The sequence below is a fragment of the Penicillium psychrosexuale genome (genome assembly GCF_028828465.1).
Source record: "Penicillium psychrosexuale strain IBT 29551 chromosome Unknown utg000002l, whole genome shotgun sequence".
Lineage (NCBI taxonomy): Eukaryota > Fungi > Ascomycota > Eurotiomycetes > Eurotiales > Aspergillaceae > Penicillium > Penicillium psychrosexuale.
Window position 1 is genome coordinate 3,055,880 of NW_026643187.1, and position 16,455 is coordinate 3,072,334.

Consider the following 16,455-nt stretch of genomic DNA (forward strand, 5'->3'; position numbering starts at 1 on the left):
CAAAGGTCCAATAGCAGTGAATTTATTATTGTTCATATAAAATAGACTCCGGATCATTCAAGATGCCTTATAAATAAGGCATCAGACATTGAGAAAGATAAGGTCATGTGACATGACAATCGCACTGCAAAATTTGGAAGCTCGGCGTTCGAATCCCCCCCTTCAAAAATTTCTACCCTTCTTTAATTTTCCAACACCCATCACCTTTCTAGTACTGTTTTTACTCCCCTCTTTCTATCCAGAAAAAAGACATGTAGCCATGCCTGGCGTACAACATCTTATCGACTTCGTGCTAAACGAAGTCGCGCTCTGCGGTAATCAAGGTATGTATAGTCTCTTCACTGGGACCCACTTTTCATGCATATGGATTTTCAATGTCACCGGAATTACGTGAAAAGCGCCCTAGTATGGGATATATGTTGAATTCCTACTATACTTCCCTCTCGGGACTTTCTTATGATGGATTTGAGTTTGCATTCTTGTGGCGCGGACCCAATGCCGATTTATATCCTCCATCTCAAGCCTTGATTGGCGCTTTTATTCTTATATACACTTCGAATGAATCGAATGCTAACAGACATCAAGGTGCAACATTATCTGATCTACTGCAAGCCATTGATGATTTCCATACACAATCTCAGGATGTGATGGAAAACCAGAACATTGACCATCGTTTCAAAGCCAAAGTCTGGTCCTGGCTCACGACTAACCCAGAGGTGTCTATTGGCCAGCACAATGAATGGAACCATCTCACCTTGAGTGAAGCCGAGAAGCTTGATTCACAAACAAGGGAGAAAGATGAACCCGATAGCAATTCTCTAGAGCTCAACCAAATCGCAGATCAGAATCCTGATTTACCACCGCTTCGAATCTTTGTCTCCGAAGAGAGAGCCTGGGTTGCCATCACTGGCCATCCACCAGATGAATCCAAGGTACTGCCCCTTGAATTTGCCTTACTGTCGGTGATTGCTTCGCGCAAGTCAAAGGGTATTGTGCAGCCGGACCTGGTGAGGCTCAGTGGCCAGGATAAACGGTCTGTTCCGAAGCGTACCGATGCTTTGCAAAGAAAAGGATACATCGACAAGCGACCTGTTCAAACAAAAACGGCCAGAACCAGCCTCTGCACGCTGCAGCGATTCTACCGCCACACTATTAGCGATCAAACAAAGTCAGAACCGCAATCGGAGAACATGATTGATTTCGACAGCTTCAACACCAGCCTGTTCAACATTCTCCGAGAGCACCAGCTGATTGCACGCAATGATTTGAAACGACTCCTCGGCTTTGATGACCATTGGCGTTGGAAGGTCTTGTCCCGTGCCCTCCGCAAGTGGGAGCGGATAGGCGTGGTACAGCGTGTGAGAGCCGAATCGCAATACGAAAGAATGCATCCTTGTGTGAAGCTTTTACGGGATCCCACAGGGCAAGATCTGGAACTTTTCCATGAATTCAATTTCGATGTCTTGAACAAGCATGGGGTGCGAGCCAAAGGAACCAAACCTACCCCGGACCAAGAAGACCGAGAAATGCAGCTGGGGGGCCAAACCAAAAGATCGCCTAGTCTGGAGGACGGTGGGGTTGATATGATCAAAGAGCATGTTGGAGATGCTGTACGTATCGTACCGTCTTGGACGCCGGATCGTAACCTCAACAACCAAATCTTTGACATCGTTCAAAGAACAGGTACAACAGGCATCACGAACCAGGTAAGTGCCTTACTCGCGAAAGTGAAGATATTCTTAGCTGACAAAATAATCCAGACCTTAAACTTGACTTGCTTTGGGTCCTTTTTCAAGAGACCCGCTGAAAGTATGGTGCATCGCTTGGTCGACCTATGGCAAGTGGCCCAGCCACTTCATCTCCGCCATTACGCCATTGTTCGAGATATGGCAATGAAAAAGACCATCATGTTTTATGTCCACTATTCGGTAAACAACTTCGCAAAGCTCGTTGAAGCTGGCCAGGCATCATGGGAGGCCGTTGAGATTCCAGCCAAGAAAGCCAAATCGCTAAAGATCCAGGCACCTCCATTTGGTGCTCTTCCTCAGCTTGATGAGCATGGATTCCTTAAAAAGGAATTCCCAAAGAATATGTTGAAGGATCCAAATTCAACTCTACTCGACGGGATCACGGCTGTTAAACCGCCCAACTATCTTCTTTCTTCGAGCGATCCTTTTGTTGTTCAACTTCCAAACGGTCAATATGGTATGATTGCCCCTTCCTCCCCTTGGATCCCACAAGAGAAATTACCGTGAATCTAACATTTAGCCGCAGTGATCCGCACACGTACTGATAAACTCCCCCTGGCTCCAAGCAGCAGTATGAGCCCCGTTTCCGGCCCAAGGGACGACCGAAAGGCAGATTGAACCGCGCGACTGTCGAAAAGCGTGCCAGAGAATCCAAAGCGAAAGACCCCATAGCCATAGAGTCTGGAGCTGGAGAACCCGATGCTAGCCAATCCGAACCCAGAGAATCTCAAGCCGTGGAAGTTAAGCCGGAGCCAAGCCAAGGTTATAGCTGGGAATATGTCGAAGAATCCCCGCGAGCCAAGAGAGCCAAGATAAAGCACGACAGCCTTAGAGGGTTATCAAAGAAAGAGAAGTTTGAAGCACTTGGTATGGATGAGAGTTGGACTGAATACAACGCTCTTGTCATGGAAAAGCCTGCTCCTGGTGTGTATGTGACTCCCCACGGCCGAAGACGACCAGCCGGCAAGGCCCGAGGTCGCCCGAGACAGAGCCGAATTGCGATCTTCAAATCGCCACAGCTAGCATCGATGCCTTGGTTTGTCAAGGATGAAGATGATTCAAGTGACGACGACAAGATACGGGATGATGCTACCACTACTCGGGCATCCGAGAGCCTTGCCCCTGAAGCTGCACATTCAGTTATCAACTCCGAGGGGCCTGCAATGACCCCCACCCCGACAACTTCGAGGCGAGCCAAGAGAACTCTGCCCAATGAGCCAGCGACCTCACCGGCAACATCACCGGGCTTCCAAGCCAATGAGCAGAGAACCGGGAGACCTGCCAAACGATCTCGTCTTCGCAAGGCCCAAAATGGAAACAACGAAGAACCCTCGAAGGACGCTAACGAGATATTGCCCGAGGTTGTAGTTCCAGCACTCCAAGAGGGTTCGATCAAAGCGAGTACACCACGCCATCGTGACAAGAGTGCCAGCGCTCGTCTACTCGAGGACGAACAAACTGAAACTCCCTCAAAGCGACGCCGTGTGGCATCCTCCGACTGTGCGACTCTACAATCCCCAACACCTCGTCCATCTGATGTTCCGACTCCACGATCGGGCTCAGTGGCCCCCCAGAAATTCAATTTCAGCGCCCATGGCACCAAGCCTACCAGAAAACCACGTGTTCGGAACAGAACCAACATTAGAAACATGCTGATTCCAGAGGAGGAAGAATCGGGATCCCCTAAGCCTTTGATTGGGAGAGGCGGATCTATCAGTGTCCTTCGGAGAAAGCTCATTATGGAAATTATGGAAAAGGCTGATGGTGTATATCCCGCGGGCACTGCAATGTGGTATCCTTTTGTCACTGCATGGATGAAGTTCCATCCCAAGGGAAAAACCAGACATGCGAACTATCAATACTGCATGCAAGCAACTGATTGATGCCGGCCAGCTTCGGCAGCTAACTTTCAGCGGCCGAGACACGAGAAAAGTGATGGTAACAAGGACATTGTTGTTGAAGCCTGATATCTCACCCGACGATCCGTTGGTGAAAGAGATGCAGAAAAAGATTCTGGCTACTGATTTCCACGAGTCGCGACCCTTCTTTTCGGCCAATGTCGAGCTGGATCCAAATTTGACAAGAAATAGTGGTCGACCACACGGTGCACCTCCCCGCACGCAGAGATTCTCATTCCCGGTAGAAGAAGGAACCCATGTTCACTTACAACAAAAGCCTATTTCCATTGTGAACTTAGAGGCAAGAAGAAGGAGACAGGCCCAGACGAATTTCATCAAGCGTCTGGAAGCCAAAGCCAAAGCTGCCAAGGCTGCCGAAGAAGCTGATGAACTGCCTGACCTGCCTGGGGTTCAGCGACTCATGACACTCGCACGCCCTCCTCAATTGGACCTTGATTCTCATCCGCACACATCGATTATTCGTCCATATATTCGAACAGGAACACGCGGTCCTGGCAAGCACCAAAAGTCTATCATACATCCCAAGCGGGTGATGAAACCAATTTCCGCCATCGGAGCGTATGCCATGTTGATGAATCCGGTGCAACAGTTTGATTCGACTAGTGGAACTTTCTCCACAGGGTCGTGCTCGGCCAGACGCCGAAGAAAGCCAATGGCAGCAAGACAGTCGGTTTTGAACATTGAGAAATCTGTCGACGAGTTATCTAGACTGGCTTGCGACGAAGCAGATTCGGAAATCCCTAGTGCTGCCAAAGCGAAAATTCCACTGTCAACATTCACTCAAAAGACCAAAAAGATCCTCAAATGGGAGCTTCATCATCCAAATCTCTTTGAAGCGAACCTTGAAGGCCAGCAGTTTATCAACCAAACCGTTCAAGATGCTTTCAAGCCAGCGCCGGTCACAGGCGGTATTTGCTTCGACATGGACATACCTCCTCCAAAACAGCTTCAAGTGCCTGAAATGCCTCAAGTGCCTCAAATGGAACCGGATTTGCCAGCACGGCGTAGCGAGGTCCGTCGCCAGCGTCAGTCTCTACCTGAACCTCTGCCCCAGCCTCCTGTAATAACTACTCCGATAACCGAGACACCAAAACGGACACCCAAACCAAGAAGAACACGGGCTCCCCGGGCCCCGCGTGCTCCTGTTACAGATCGCCGTCTGGCCAAACTTGATGATACTGCAACAGCCGACAAAGAAGCACAGTCGGCGACCACCAAACGCATTCGCCGACAGCGATTCGTGCGCCCTATCTCCGAGGATCTCAAACAAAAGATAGTGATTGCTCTTGTCGTCGTTCGTGTGCTTGCAGGCGGAGCGGAATCAAGAGTGATCGATTGGCCTCTTGTGACAAAAGCTTTCCCAGATCAAGATTCGTCTTTTATCGAAGGGCGAGCGCGTCAGATACTCAACAAGAATCGCTTGCAGATTACGAAGATGCATCGAGATTTCCAAGAGTGCTTCCTTGAGGCTTATGAAAAGGACGAAGTTCCGCCCATTGACTATTCCGATTTGGACGGCTACGACTGGCCTGCCCTGGTTGAATGGGCAAGCACTAGGCTCGATGTTTCTCCGTCTGAACGGGCTCCGGACCTTCCAGCAACACGGCAGCAATTCGACAGTGTTTTCGAACTACGCGAGGATGCTATTACGGCAGGCGACGAACTGTACCAGGCTGTGCATGGTGTCACTATCAACCACAAGCGCAACTTAATGGCGCGCAATCCATTCGCTGTACCCGTGGATGGTGAGACACGCGCCCAGCCGGTTTCACGAAAAGTTGGTACGGCACAACTTGAGGCTGCGAAGACATGGGTTCGTGCAAATATCGTCACCGCAGAAGAGACCTACCGGCCCAATGAGTCGAGCGATATCCTGCAGCGCTTTGGTGATCGACTTATCACCACTGCGACGCAGGCACTACTCAATGAACGTGTCATCAGCTCAACAACCCGTGGCCGCATCACTCCGGGTCGCAATTATGATATCTCGGAATATTTCCTGCAGACACTGAGCCGCAAGCGTGCCGTCGAAAGCAGCCAGCTGCGTCGTGCCGCTCATTTCAAGTCAAAGATGCTAGATCTACAATTTCGAACTACCGGTGCATCCGACGTGGAGTACACCGCAGAAGATGGCGATATCCTCGCATTGATCAATCTCTACGCTTCGGGTGCTATTCAACTACGACCCCGCGATGCCCCTCGCGCCAAGTTCGGCCTCACCGATGGCGGCTATGAAACTCGCCAGGTGGACAAGAAACGGTTCCGTTTCCCTGTCGAGATTACTCCCACTGCAACGTACCGCTACGGCAACCCCGTCCATGGCAAGGCTGCAGCCGCGTACCTTCCACCCGCGCCTTCACCATCAGGCCCGGAAATGCCACCTAGAAACCCCCTTTGGTACGACATCAATGGAGAGTTCATACATCGTCTCTGGGATCTGGTTATTGGCCCTGTTCTCGGGTGCCTGGTGATGCGGCCTGGCATCAAGGCTGCCAACATTTCTAACATGATCAAGCCCACCATGGGCGCATGGGAAACTGTGTTGATGCTGCAATGGCTCGAGGAAGTTGGCATTGTCAAGCCAGATGGCGAGGGAGACATGGCTTGCTGGAGATTACAGGAGTCTTGGTGGATGATTCTATCTTGATTGCCCATCCTCGTGAACTACTTATCTTGAATGTAACATTATGTGAACAATACTTGCTAGCCATACTTCTCAAAAAGTCAAGAAAAATACAAAAGACCAAGGATATGGGTGCTTGATTTCAAAAACTATCTAGAGGTATATTATAGATCAACTCCTGTAATGTAATCCCAAACGCCCGAATAGCCAGCGAAAGAAAGTAATGCTCAACATAAACCCTAAATTCCTTTACAGATCGTCGACGTTCGCCACTCGGCGCAATATCAACAAGACAAGAGCAACGATCACACCAATGATAGCCCGGTCCAGCCAGACACTTTCAGATGGAGACTCCGTCGAAGCCAATTGAGACGAGCTTGTCTGCGTAGGCATAACAGCTGCAGCCGGTGCTTGTACCTGTGCCTGTACCTGTGTTTGTGCCGCGGACACCGATGCAGACGCAGAAGGAGCCGGAACAGGTTCCGCAGCCGGAGTACTCTCTATAGCATCATCTCCCCGAGCCTGGTGCTCATTTCCAACAGGTATAGAATTCTCACTTGAAGCCGGAGCCAGAGCATCAGCATCAGCATCAGTCTCGGCCTCGGCCTCGACCGTCTCCCGCTGGCCCTCGACACCAGAACACCCGTCCACAGCCGCAACCTCACCCTCAACCTCGACCCCACGCTCCCGACAAACCTTCCACAACTCCCTCATAGCCTCTAGATTCCCAGCCCCGCACTCACGACAAGTCCACCCAAGCGAAAGCCGCGCATACTCCCTCCGCAGCTCCTCACTCCCCTCCATGCCCCCAACCTGGCCCTGACTCTCCGAACTGAAGATCTCAGAGCGGATGCCCAGCAATGCAGTGCGCACGCCCCAAGCTGGCTGCCATGTCTCCTCGTGGTGGCCGGAAATGCTGAGGCAGATTTCGCGGTTGACTTCGAAGCGGCCGGAGGGCGTGAGGAAGCGGAAAGAGGGGGGGCGGAGTGGGTATGTGGCTGGGAAGGTAATGCGGCCGTGGTAGAGGCCTTGAGCGTAGGGGGAAGGGGAGGGGGGTCCAGCTAGGGTGAAGTGCCAGTCGTGGAGGTTTGTGTCGTTTATTGGGGCGGCTGTGAAGTACGGACTTGGGTTTTTGTGGAGGTCGCTGCTTTCTTTCAGGAGGCGGCGGGTTGAGGGGGAGGACATTTTGGTCTTTGTGTCTTTGGATGGGATTAGATTTCGAGTCGAGGATGTTCTAAGGTTGAATTGGACATGTTGGGAGGAAGAAAGAGCGATAAGACAAAAAGATAAAGATGACAGCTGTCCCGGGTTTGCGGGGGAATGATGCTATTGGGCCGTGGCAACGTTGTTACGGACGACAATATAGGATTCGGAATGATTAGGGCATATTTTACAGAGATAGACATTGTACAATAGGAATTAAGGTCTAATGGGCATAAAAGCCTTAATATGGGGTATCCATACCAAGGCTGCGCATACGCTTTGTAGATGCCATAAACACAACGCCTTCAACATGCTACTTAGAAATGCTACAATCACTTGTTCTTAGTCCCAGGCCCGCCATTCATCATGGTCACGACGTGCAGCCTGCTGGCGGCCAGCGCCCGGATCCAATAACCCGTCCTCTTCAACGTCATCCCCATAATCACTATCGCCAGGCCGAGGCCGCGGCGACCGAGGTGCAAGAGTCTGCATCGACACCGAGGTTGGAGGTCGATCAGGCAGGCCACCGCGACTTGTCACCCGCTGCTGTGGACCACCTCCCATCCAACTATTACTGTTGTCTAGATTGCGCTGGTACAACTCACGGTAGTACTGCTGCTCCTCGGTGGATTCCTGTTCTCGACGCTGTCGCATGCGGTCACGCGCTTCTAGGAATTTAGCACTCGGCTCCCAGTGCCAGCCGTCGCCAGTAGTTGTGCAGATGGGCACAGCCCAGAGCAGCGGCCGGTCCCCGAAAAGGTGGAGCAGGTTACGCCGCCAGCCGTGGTCAAACGCGCTGGGCATTTTTTCGTTGTCTTCGTCGTTTTGGTACTCCTCGTACCGCGAGTGCTCGCGCTGCCGTTCCATTTCGGCGTATGACCGCGTCAACGCTTGTTGCGCTGGCGTGAGGCCGTTCCCTGAGCCGTCTGGAGGCCCTGATGGGCGCGGCACAGGAGATATGCCCTCTTCGGGCCGGGTGACTCCCGGGATTGCATTGGCGTGGGCATCGATAATCTGATTTCCATAGTCTTGCATTCGGTTGGATATGCTTTCCTCGCCCGGCTCGCCCCAATAGTTATTGTTGGGCGCCGGCTCATTCCGCTGTCTGTATAGCGCTTTGCGCAAAGGCGACACATATCGGGTCCTTTCCAAACATTCAATGGTAGTGGTACCCCGTATAGCTAGACTGATATGCCAGGCTGTAAATCCACCCAAAACCAATCCAATGATGCCACCCAGGATAGCCAGCAAAACTACATTGACCGGAAGAATAGTATCCATGTACTGGGTATCGTTTAGGATCTCGGTCCAGACCCAGACGGCTGAAATGGCAAAAACAACCCAACAGAATATCGAGGTGTAGATCAAAAATAGCAAGAATGCCTTATAATTATGCAGCCCAACACATGTTGCCAGCCAGGGACAATGGTGGTCCATCTTGAGGACACATCGTCTGCATGTCGAGCAGTGGTGCGCGCGGTCCGGCTTCGGACATTGGCATTTTTTGCAGTATCGTGATTCACCTGTCGAGGTGACGGTATACGATGTGAACTCCGGGTCTTCGGAGGGAGGGAGGGCGCTGTACTCATGACGGTCGGTCCCGCGACTGGTAGAAGTCGGTGACCCCGGATCAGTGAAAACAGCGACGGTATATGAGAAGTTGAGGAGGGCGTAGAGGGAAAATGCGAGGATGGAGCTCGGGATACCTACCGATATGTTAGTACACCCGGATACATAACCCCGTTCGAGTCCGAGCGATATCCTGCATACCTATCCAGTCACTCCGTGACGGTTTGATGCCGATGCTGACAGCGACGTATACTGCCCATGTGGTGAGGCCGTAGACGAAGGCGAGTGGAAAGCAGGTTGCTGCTGCACAGCAGTACCGTTCGCAGCGGAGAGCCCAGGCTCGAGGGCGTCGTTTCGGCCACGAGGGCGAGGTCGGAGGTGACGAGGCCAAGGTGGCCATGACTGAGATTTATGACACAAGGGAAAGAAGATTATGCATTAAGGATTTTGACGGGATCGGTCCCATTATAGGCAAAGCATTGAAGATAAGACAAGTCTCAGGAACCGTACCTACAATATGCGATGGAAACGAGGCTATCAGGTGAGATGTACGGTAAGGTAACCCGGGTACGGTAATTTTGACATGCTCCGCCACGGCCCCAGCCACAAGAAGTGCGTACGTGGAGACACGAAGTATCGTCATAACAATGTTCTATTTACGGCATTGAAGCATAGGGGATATTATCAAATAATCATAGGACACTACTTTTATATACTCGTATGCATGTTGGGGTAATTGGTGATATATCAATATTTACAGTCATAATTCTAATAGATTCATCACGGCTCTGCCTTGAAATGCAATGCGGATTGTTCTCGAACGTAAAAAAAAGGCCGAATCAGCTGCTGGTCGCATTGGAGGTCGGTAGGTTGTTCTGTGTACACCAGCCATTGACGGGCAGACAACTCAACCGATAGCACCAAGAGCAGTTCGAGGAGGGGTATTTATAAAAATCGATAAGCAACATAATGAAACCAATGAGGACCGCGACTAGGGCGCCAGCACGAACCAACCACCACAGCCACCAAAGAGCCTTGCGGCCCTTGAAGAAACCGAGCGGGCCGCCTGTAGGACCGGGGTTTTCTGATGAGTGGGAGGTGAGACCTCGCTTGCTCTTGAAGAACTCCATGAAGGGGATAGTCTTTTGCTCGGGACCAGCTTGGCCAGCTCCGCCGCTCATGGCAACATATGGCTGTCGTGCCAGACCAATCCGCTCGCGGAGAGCGTTAGGCGACCGCATGATAGTCAGGCCAATGGCGAGACCCATGATAAAGCCACCAATGTGGGAGAAGTTGTCCAATCCTGGGAGAAGACCAAGAACGAACGAGACACCCACTCCGAGAAGCATGATGATAAGCTCAACCCACGGAGATTCGCGCTGGGGCCAGTCATACAGCAGGTCGAGAAGATAAAGCGCAAGGATACCGAATAGGGCGCCCGAGCAGCCATCACTAGGATCGAGCTGTGCGGCGTAGTTTCCCCCAAAACGAACCCGAAGATACCACTGGCGAAGTAGGTCAAGGTATAGCGCCACATGCCAACCATACGCTCCATGTCTGCACCCATAGTCATCTGAACCAACAGGTTGAATCCGATGTGGATGAATCCTCCATGCATGAAGATGGGGATAATGAATCTGTACCACTGGTTGGGAGCCGGCCGATCGTCTGTTGACCCTCCAATAGAGGGGTTGGGAACACCGCTAAAGCCGCACACTTCAGACAGTGTACAACCCGTTCCCGTCACCGTCGTCGATGTGGCATTCGGACAGAGCCACGAAAGGGTATAATTGGCATCCTGGATCCCCTCAACGTTCTTCATGCACGGGTTGTAGCGTGCTCCCATGTATATTTGGACGTATGGTGAGGGCCCGATCATCGGATTGAAGGTAGGTTTTGTCTCGATCACTGACCCTGTCAACTGAGCTGGAGCGGAAAAGAATTTCGTTAGTTGGTCCGAAATGTGGGAATCGACCGAGCCAGGAACAGAACTCACCATTCTTGACCAGTTCAATAATAAATACGATGATCTGGGCTAATGTCAAGATGTATGTCACCCAGGCAATCTTCTTGCTGAAAAATCCCTTCTTCTTTCGGCTATCACGTTGTCGGCTATCCTCCAGACCCCCTGGTGATGGAGGGTACTGCGTCTGTTGTCGCATCCAATCTGGATTGTTTCCATACTGGGCGTTGGTCTTCAGAGGTATATTTTCTGCGTAATTATCGCCTTCCGTTGCCCGTCCGGCTGTTTGGTAATGTCCATTGTCCGATGCAAATGACTGTTGACTCTCTCGGTTGTGATAAGGGGCTGAGGGATCGTCGTGGTTGTAAACCGGGCTTGCGTAGCCAAGCCCAGGCGCTGTGTGCGGGGCATTATCTGTCTTCCCGGGGACAGCTTGGTCGTAGCTGGGGGGTTGTGGAATATTTGCGTGATAGTATTCGTTGGAGGCCATGGTGCCTGGGGTTGAGTCTTTGTTTTAGAGTTCGGGAGCAAAAAGGCGAACCCGTGAACCCGTTAAGATGGTTGTAGGGAGCTTAGGTGATGAAGAGTATATATAACAAAGAGCAACCCAGATGAAAGAAAGGTAAAGTCAGGCAGTCGCATTATTCGCGAAGTTATTTTTGGGCCGATCTACGCAATCCCAGCAATGCCACAGCCGCGTGGCTGGGGCTTTTCCACTGAGGATTTTCCACTCCGCCCTAGCGGACCTGGTTACTGGTTACTTTTCCATAGGGCTGCTAACGAAGGGGCGACAAAATTGCGTCGTATCTCACTAATTTATACTTGCTCTTTTCTGTAAAGATAATCTCGAATGAATTCCCAAGGTCCCAAGGTTGTGCCTGATCCTTACATTCCAGCTTACGTAATACACAGTAAACAGCCTGCCAAGGCTCCTAATTGGGATTAGTGCCCTAGATGTGAAACCTTGTTTTCCCAGAGTGGGGGTTCAGGCCGTCCACGTGACGAGAAGCCTTTTTAGTCAAAATTCTGCCCAGAAGAGCTTAGGCGTTCTATAAAAATGTCCAAGGTTGGAGCGACTCAACTATTTTGGAAGCCTCTGTAGTTGACAAGATCTGCTCTCGGTCAATTCTTTGATTTTAATGAGGTGTGACTGTATAACTCATGAACAATTCTGCCAGAGAAACCGGTACCCCACAAGATGATACTCCAAGATGGAGCGGAGCTAAAACGTCACCTCTAGAGAGGATATTGTTTAAGGTGGGGGAGGAAATCTGCGTAGACTACTAAGGATTATTACGTTTCTGTCAAAGAGCAAGGTAAATAAAGCAATAAGGTTATTATGATATGTAGAGTATAGAGGTTCTCCGGCTTTCTTTTAGCTTTCTTTCCTCGGAGATAATGTAAATGCTAACTAGCTAGCAGAGAGAATCTAATTGATCAAATGCAGTATTTAATACTAGCTCAAGTATACGAAGGGGTTGGGGTGAAAACTCTGCAGATTAGCACAAACCTACAATTTAATGGATCCCTCTGATCTATCACTATCAATTTAGATAGCTCTCATAGTGACCTCTGAATTCATGGGGTTGTAAGTCATGTGAACGATATTAAGAAGACCTAACTAGACATACCTAAAGTAGTTTAGCGGGGATTGTATAAATATTGTGTCGGTAGCCCTTCTCTTCCTCTTTCCTCTTTCCATCTCCTGCTTCATCGCTGCCGCCATGACAGCAGCACACCAGAGCGAGACTGAAGATGGGTTTCTTCTCCTGCGCTTCCTTGGAAACATTGAGATCCCAGAGACGATCACCAACCATGTCTACATAACCAACCTTCAATCCCCGATCTCGCGACTGAGAGATCTTCGTTCAAGTCGAAGTCAGCTCCAACAACACCAGAGCGCCAATTTGTTACCTTTACCAATGTCGGAATACCACAATCACCAGCTTCGAGATCAGCACAATCTAGATTCACCGGTGTGACATATAAATCTCGCATGCGTTGGCTCCAAACGAAGACTTTATCTTGCAACTCGTGAAAATAAGACGTATTTGCGAACTCACTATCGATGGTCAGATTGACTCTGCACCGACATACGTAGCGTCAGACCAATACATCATCTTTATCAGAGAGGCGTTTTAGAATCGAAAGTTGCGCCATTTCAATTGAACGACAAGGTCAAGATACTAGAGAGTAAATGGCAAGGCTCTAAACCCCTCGACCAGGATACCACCAACACATTCAAAGAATGTTTACTCTTTTACTCTCCAACCTCTGCCGGTTATCATCCCGGGCTAGGGCGAGGAGTATACACAAAAGTCGAATTCTTTCTGCTACTGTCAATCAGCAGTCTATCACAATTTCAGCTCACTGGACCTTTTCTCCGAAGATTCTTATAACATCTTCTTTTATTCCTAAGTCGTTTGCCACTGTGTGTATCACGCATACAAAATGGAGTGAAGTGTCTGAATTGTATTGAGGATAAGATCCCTAAATCATTGGCCCCGACTACCAGCAATCTCTCTACTTCGTCTACTCGCAAACCCGGTTCTAGATATATAATGAGAAAAAAACATGCACTCTCCAACTTCCACCGAATTGGATAAAACAAATAGAGCTCCATATACACGAAATCTACGGTAGAAAAGGGCTAAAGTGTTCAATTAAGGGTCCAGGTCTATAGTTCGGAGATGTGATCGGCCCGTGTTTCTTCCCAAGGTTGGGATTCTGCCGCTGATGTCATCGCCATGTTTCATCTTCCCCGCGCCTGCGACATCCAATAGTCAACACCATCACCATGGACGACCCTCTTATCCAAGCATTGCCTCCGGCTACGGACTACCTGACTTATCTTACTCTGCTAGAATATCAGTTAACCCCAAAACGTCTGCCGCTTTTGCACACCCTCCTGCAAGATGAGAAGCTTACGACGAACATCGGCTGGGACTTGGTCAAGCTGCTGCTGCCCATGCTGCCAGCGTCCACAGAATGCCTACAGGATGTGGCTCGCCTAGGCAATCCCCGAGAAGTGATCTTGCGCGTCTCTGAGTCTTTGATGCAACTTCAGCCGGAGGACGCGGACGAGGATGAAAAGGCTGGTCAGGGACTGCCTCTGCACATCCTACAATTCAATTGTCTTCTCGGCATGCTTTCGGTCCTTCACACACGGATCCAGACAAAAGCGCCAAGTCGGTTCATATCAACCTCCCTCCAAGCAGCACTGGAAGCGTATACCACAATGGTGACCAATGAGACCACCCTCGCCTTCCTTGAGTTCTTCCGCGAAGTGTCTCCCTCCAAGCGGCCTGCACCACCCCCCAGAACTGCTAGCGAGTCGAGCGTGCTGAAAGTTGCCGCTGCCTCCGCCCCAGACCCCGAAGCCGAGGTATCCACACCCTCTCCCTCTACCGATAACGAAACCCTCCTTGTTCGGAAATTCATACAGTTCGGTTTGCTTGAACTGCTGAAGTCATATCTTTTGAGCTTCTCCAGTCCAATGGACCCGGGAATGTCGTGGACCATTCGCATGCAGGAACACCTGCATCCGGATCTGCGGCTACCCGGCACCAAATCGCAGACTGATGCATATGGATCGACCAAGGAGCTCAAGGAGCGCGATATGGTCATGGGAAAACTTATGGTAAGCAAGTTATTATGGCAGGCATTATGTCAAATTCAAGGACGATTAATCTGACTTTGCTTCTGCTTAGGCTCTATCGCGAGACGTTGGAATTGATAACGAGGAACTCCTGTCAATCATATCCGGACCCCCGATAGATCAAACTGCTCCACTTGATTTCGATGAACCACCAATAAACCCCAACCAGATTCCGCTAGAACGCCATGGTTCACTCCTACTACTAGCGGCTCGAGCTGCAGGTGCAACTCTCTTTACCTCTGGGCAACCGCTCCGTCAGGTATCCGTTTTCCCTGAGCTGAGTCAGATATTTAACAACTTTGTCGGCGGCCACACAAATCTCGACGAAGTGGCTTTCGGTCAACCCCATGCGCTTCTCGACTCCCTGCTGGCTTTGACTGTCTACGCACTGCAAAACCCCATCGAATTCCCGTTAAGCGATACCGAGTTTAAGGATTTCATTGTCATCTTGACTGCATGCACATCACGTCAGAGCCACGGCATAGTTCGCCAGATCCCGGCTGCCATTGTCCAGAGCCATCCATCAGCTGAGACGCGATTTAAGCTCATATACAAGATCTTGGAAGATGACCATCTTGCCTCGGCGCGGGACAGCGCCATCGCATGGCTGAAGGATGAAATACTCCGTAGTCCCCAATCTGCCGACAATATATTCCAGGATCCTCTCTACTTCTGGGCTCTACTGCCGGCTCTTTTCAAACCGGTCACTGCCGCCAGCTCAGCATCCGATCTCGTTGCTAGCTGGTCTCGTCTGACCCAGACCCAAGGCCCACCGCTTCATTCTGCGTTGAATCTGTATTACTTGCTACTTTCCTCGCCGTCGCTACGCGACCGGCTCCAGCTCGACAAGACTGCCAAGTTCTTCCGTAACCATGTCCTGAACCCTCTCAGGCAAGTGTTCCAGAGCTTCGAGGACGATCTCACCGCTAAAGGAGGCGAGGGTGTTATCGAAGCTGCGGTGGGCGAGGAGATGTGCCAGATTGGCAATGCACGGTCTATCGGACTTATTGGTCTTACACTAGATCAAATCGAGGAGACATCCGGCGATGCATTTGGTTCCGATGAAGGCGATCTGGGCGAATTTTCCGAGGCTGAAGAGGCTAAGGTGTCTGAAATCCGGAAGAAGATGGATATCTGGAAATAAGTACAGATCCAGGTTCCTTGTACAGAATTTAGTAGATATGATGTTTCTACGAATGAACGCTTTCGTCACCTTGTATCTAAATTTAATCAGAGTAGTACGTAGCTGATGATTTCGGTCCAACATAAGGAAGCACGAGGCTTGCCCCCTATAGACCTTTTCCTCTCGATACAGTTGAGCTACAAGAAATATCCAAGGAAGAAGATTCTTTGAGGCAATGGTCCATTCCTGTCAACTATCATGACCGATTCTAACTAAGAAATAAAGCCCTATCCATCCAAACCAACCCCGAAACAAGAAACGAATCCGCACCACATTGCAAATGAGAAACACAATCAACCGATTTTAAAAATATGTAATGTGAATCCCCGGATATAGTTGAAGGAACGGAAAAGAAGTCCCTTTCTAAAAAAAAACCGTTGTCACCCGAATCGTCCACGAAAGGTTCGAAAGAGCACAACAAATCGGAGTCGGCAGTCGTGAAGACCATCGAAAGAAATGAGCTGTCTCGTCGAAGAAAGAATGAACTGGACAGACAGACTCGCAAAGAGTCTTCACAAAAGCAAAAGCAAAGCTGAGAGGTCATGTTTCGAGGGATTGATATTTTTGGTTGAAAAGTTGAAAGGAGTCT

The 16,455-nt window shown here is 50.2% G+C and overlaps 6 protein-coding genes across 6 annotated transcripts; 2 read left to right on the forward strand and 4 right to left on the reverse strand.

The window, feature by feature from the left end:
* Positions 1-259: 259 nt before the first annotated feature.
* On the forward strand, positions 260-6,314 carry N7518_002336 (uncharacterized protein; the record flags this gene model as incomplete). The annotated part of the gene is made up of 6 exons (XM_057183264.1): positions 260-323; positions 586-1,706; positions 1,761-2,205; positions 2,275-2,319; positions 2,358-3,615; positions 3,662-6,314. The coding sequence occupies 6 exons, from the start codon at positions 260-262 to the stop codon at positions 6,312-6,314; spliced, it is 5,586 nt and encodes a 1,861-aa protein (XP_057044714.1).
* Positions 6,315-6,539: 225 nt separating this feature from the next.
* On the reverse strand, positions 6,540-7,475 carry N7518_002337 (ubiquitin-conjugating enzyme E2; the record flags this gene model as incomplete). Its single annotated transcript, XM_057183265.1, has 1 exon — positions 6,540-7,475. One exon carries the CDS (start codon positions 7,473-7,475, stop codon positions 6,540-6,542), a length of 936 nt encoding a protein of 311 aa, XP_057044715.1.
* Positions 7,476-7,835: 360 nt separating this feature from the next.
* Positions 7,836-9,462, reverse strand: N7518_002338 (DHHC family palmitoyltransferase; the record flags this gene model as incomplete). Its single annotated transcript, XM_057183266.1, has 2 exons — positions 7,836-9,199; positions 9,264-9,462. 2 exons carry the CDS (start codon positions 9,460-9,462, stop codon positions 7,836-7,838), a joined length of 1,563 nt encoding a protein of 520 aa, XP_057044716.1.
* A 439-nt stretch (positions 9,463-9,901) lies between these two features.
* N7518_002339 (rhomboid family membrane protein) lies at positions 9,902-11,515 on the reverse strand (the record flags this gene model as incomplete). Its single annotated transcript, XM_057183267.1, has 3 exons — positions 9,902-10,514; positions 10,556-10,988; positions 11,059-11,515. The coding sequence occupies 3 exons, from the start codon at positions 11,513-11,515 to the stop codon at positions 9,902-9,904; spliced, it is 1,503 nt and encodes a 500-aa protein (XP_057044717.1).
* Positions 11,516-12,656: 1,141 nt separating this feature from the next.
* N7518_002340 (uncharacterized protein) lies at positions 12,657-12,842 on the reverse strand (the record flags this gene model as incomplete). Its single annotated transcript, XM_057183268.1, has 1 exon — positions 12,657-12,842. One exon carries the CDS (start codon positions 12,840-12,842, stop codon positions 12,657-12,659), a length of 186 nt encoding a protein of 61 aa, XP_057044718.1.
* A 980-nt stretch (positions 12,843-13,822) lies between these two features.
* N7518_002341 (uncharacterized protein) lies at positions 13,823-15,827 on the forward strand (the record flags this gene model as incomplete). Its single annotated transcript, XM_057183269.1, has 2 exons — positions 13,823-14,665; positions 14,736-15,827. 2 exons carry the CDS (start codon positions 13,823-13,825, stop codon positions 15,825-15,827), a joined length of 1,935 nt encoding a protein of 644 aa, XP_057044719.1.
* Between the last annotated feature and the right edge of the window lie 628 nt (positions 15,828-16,455).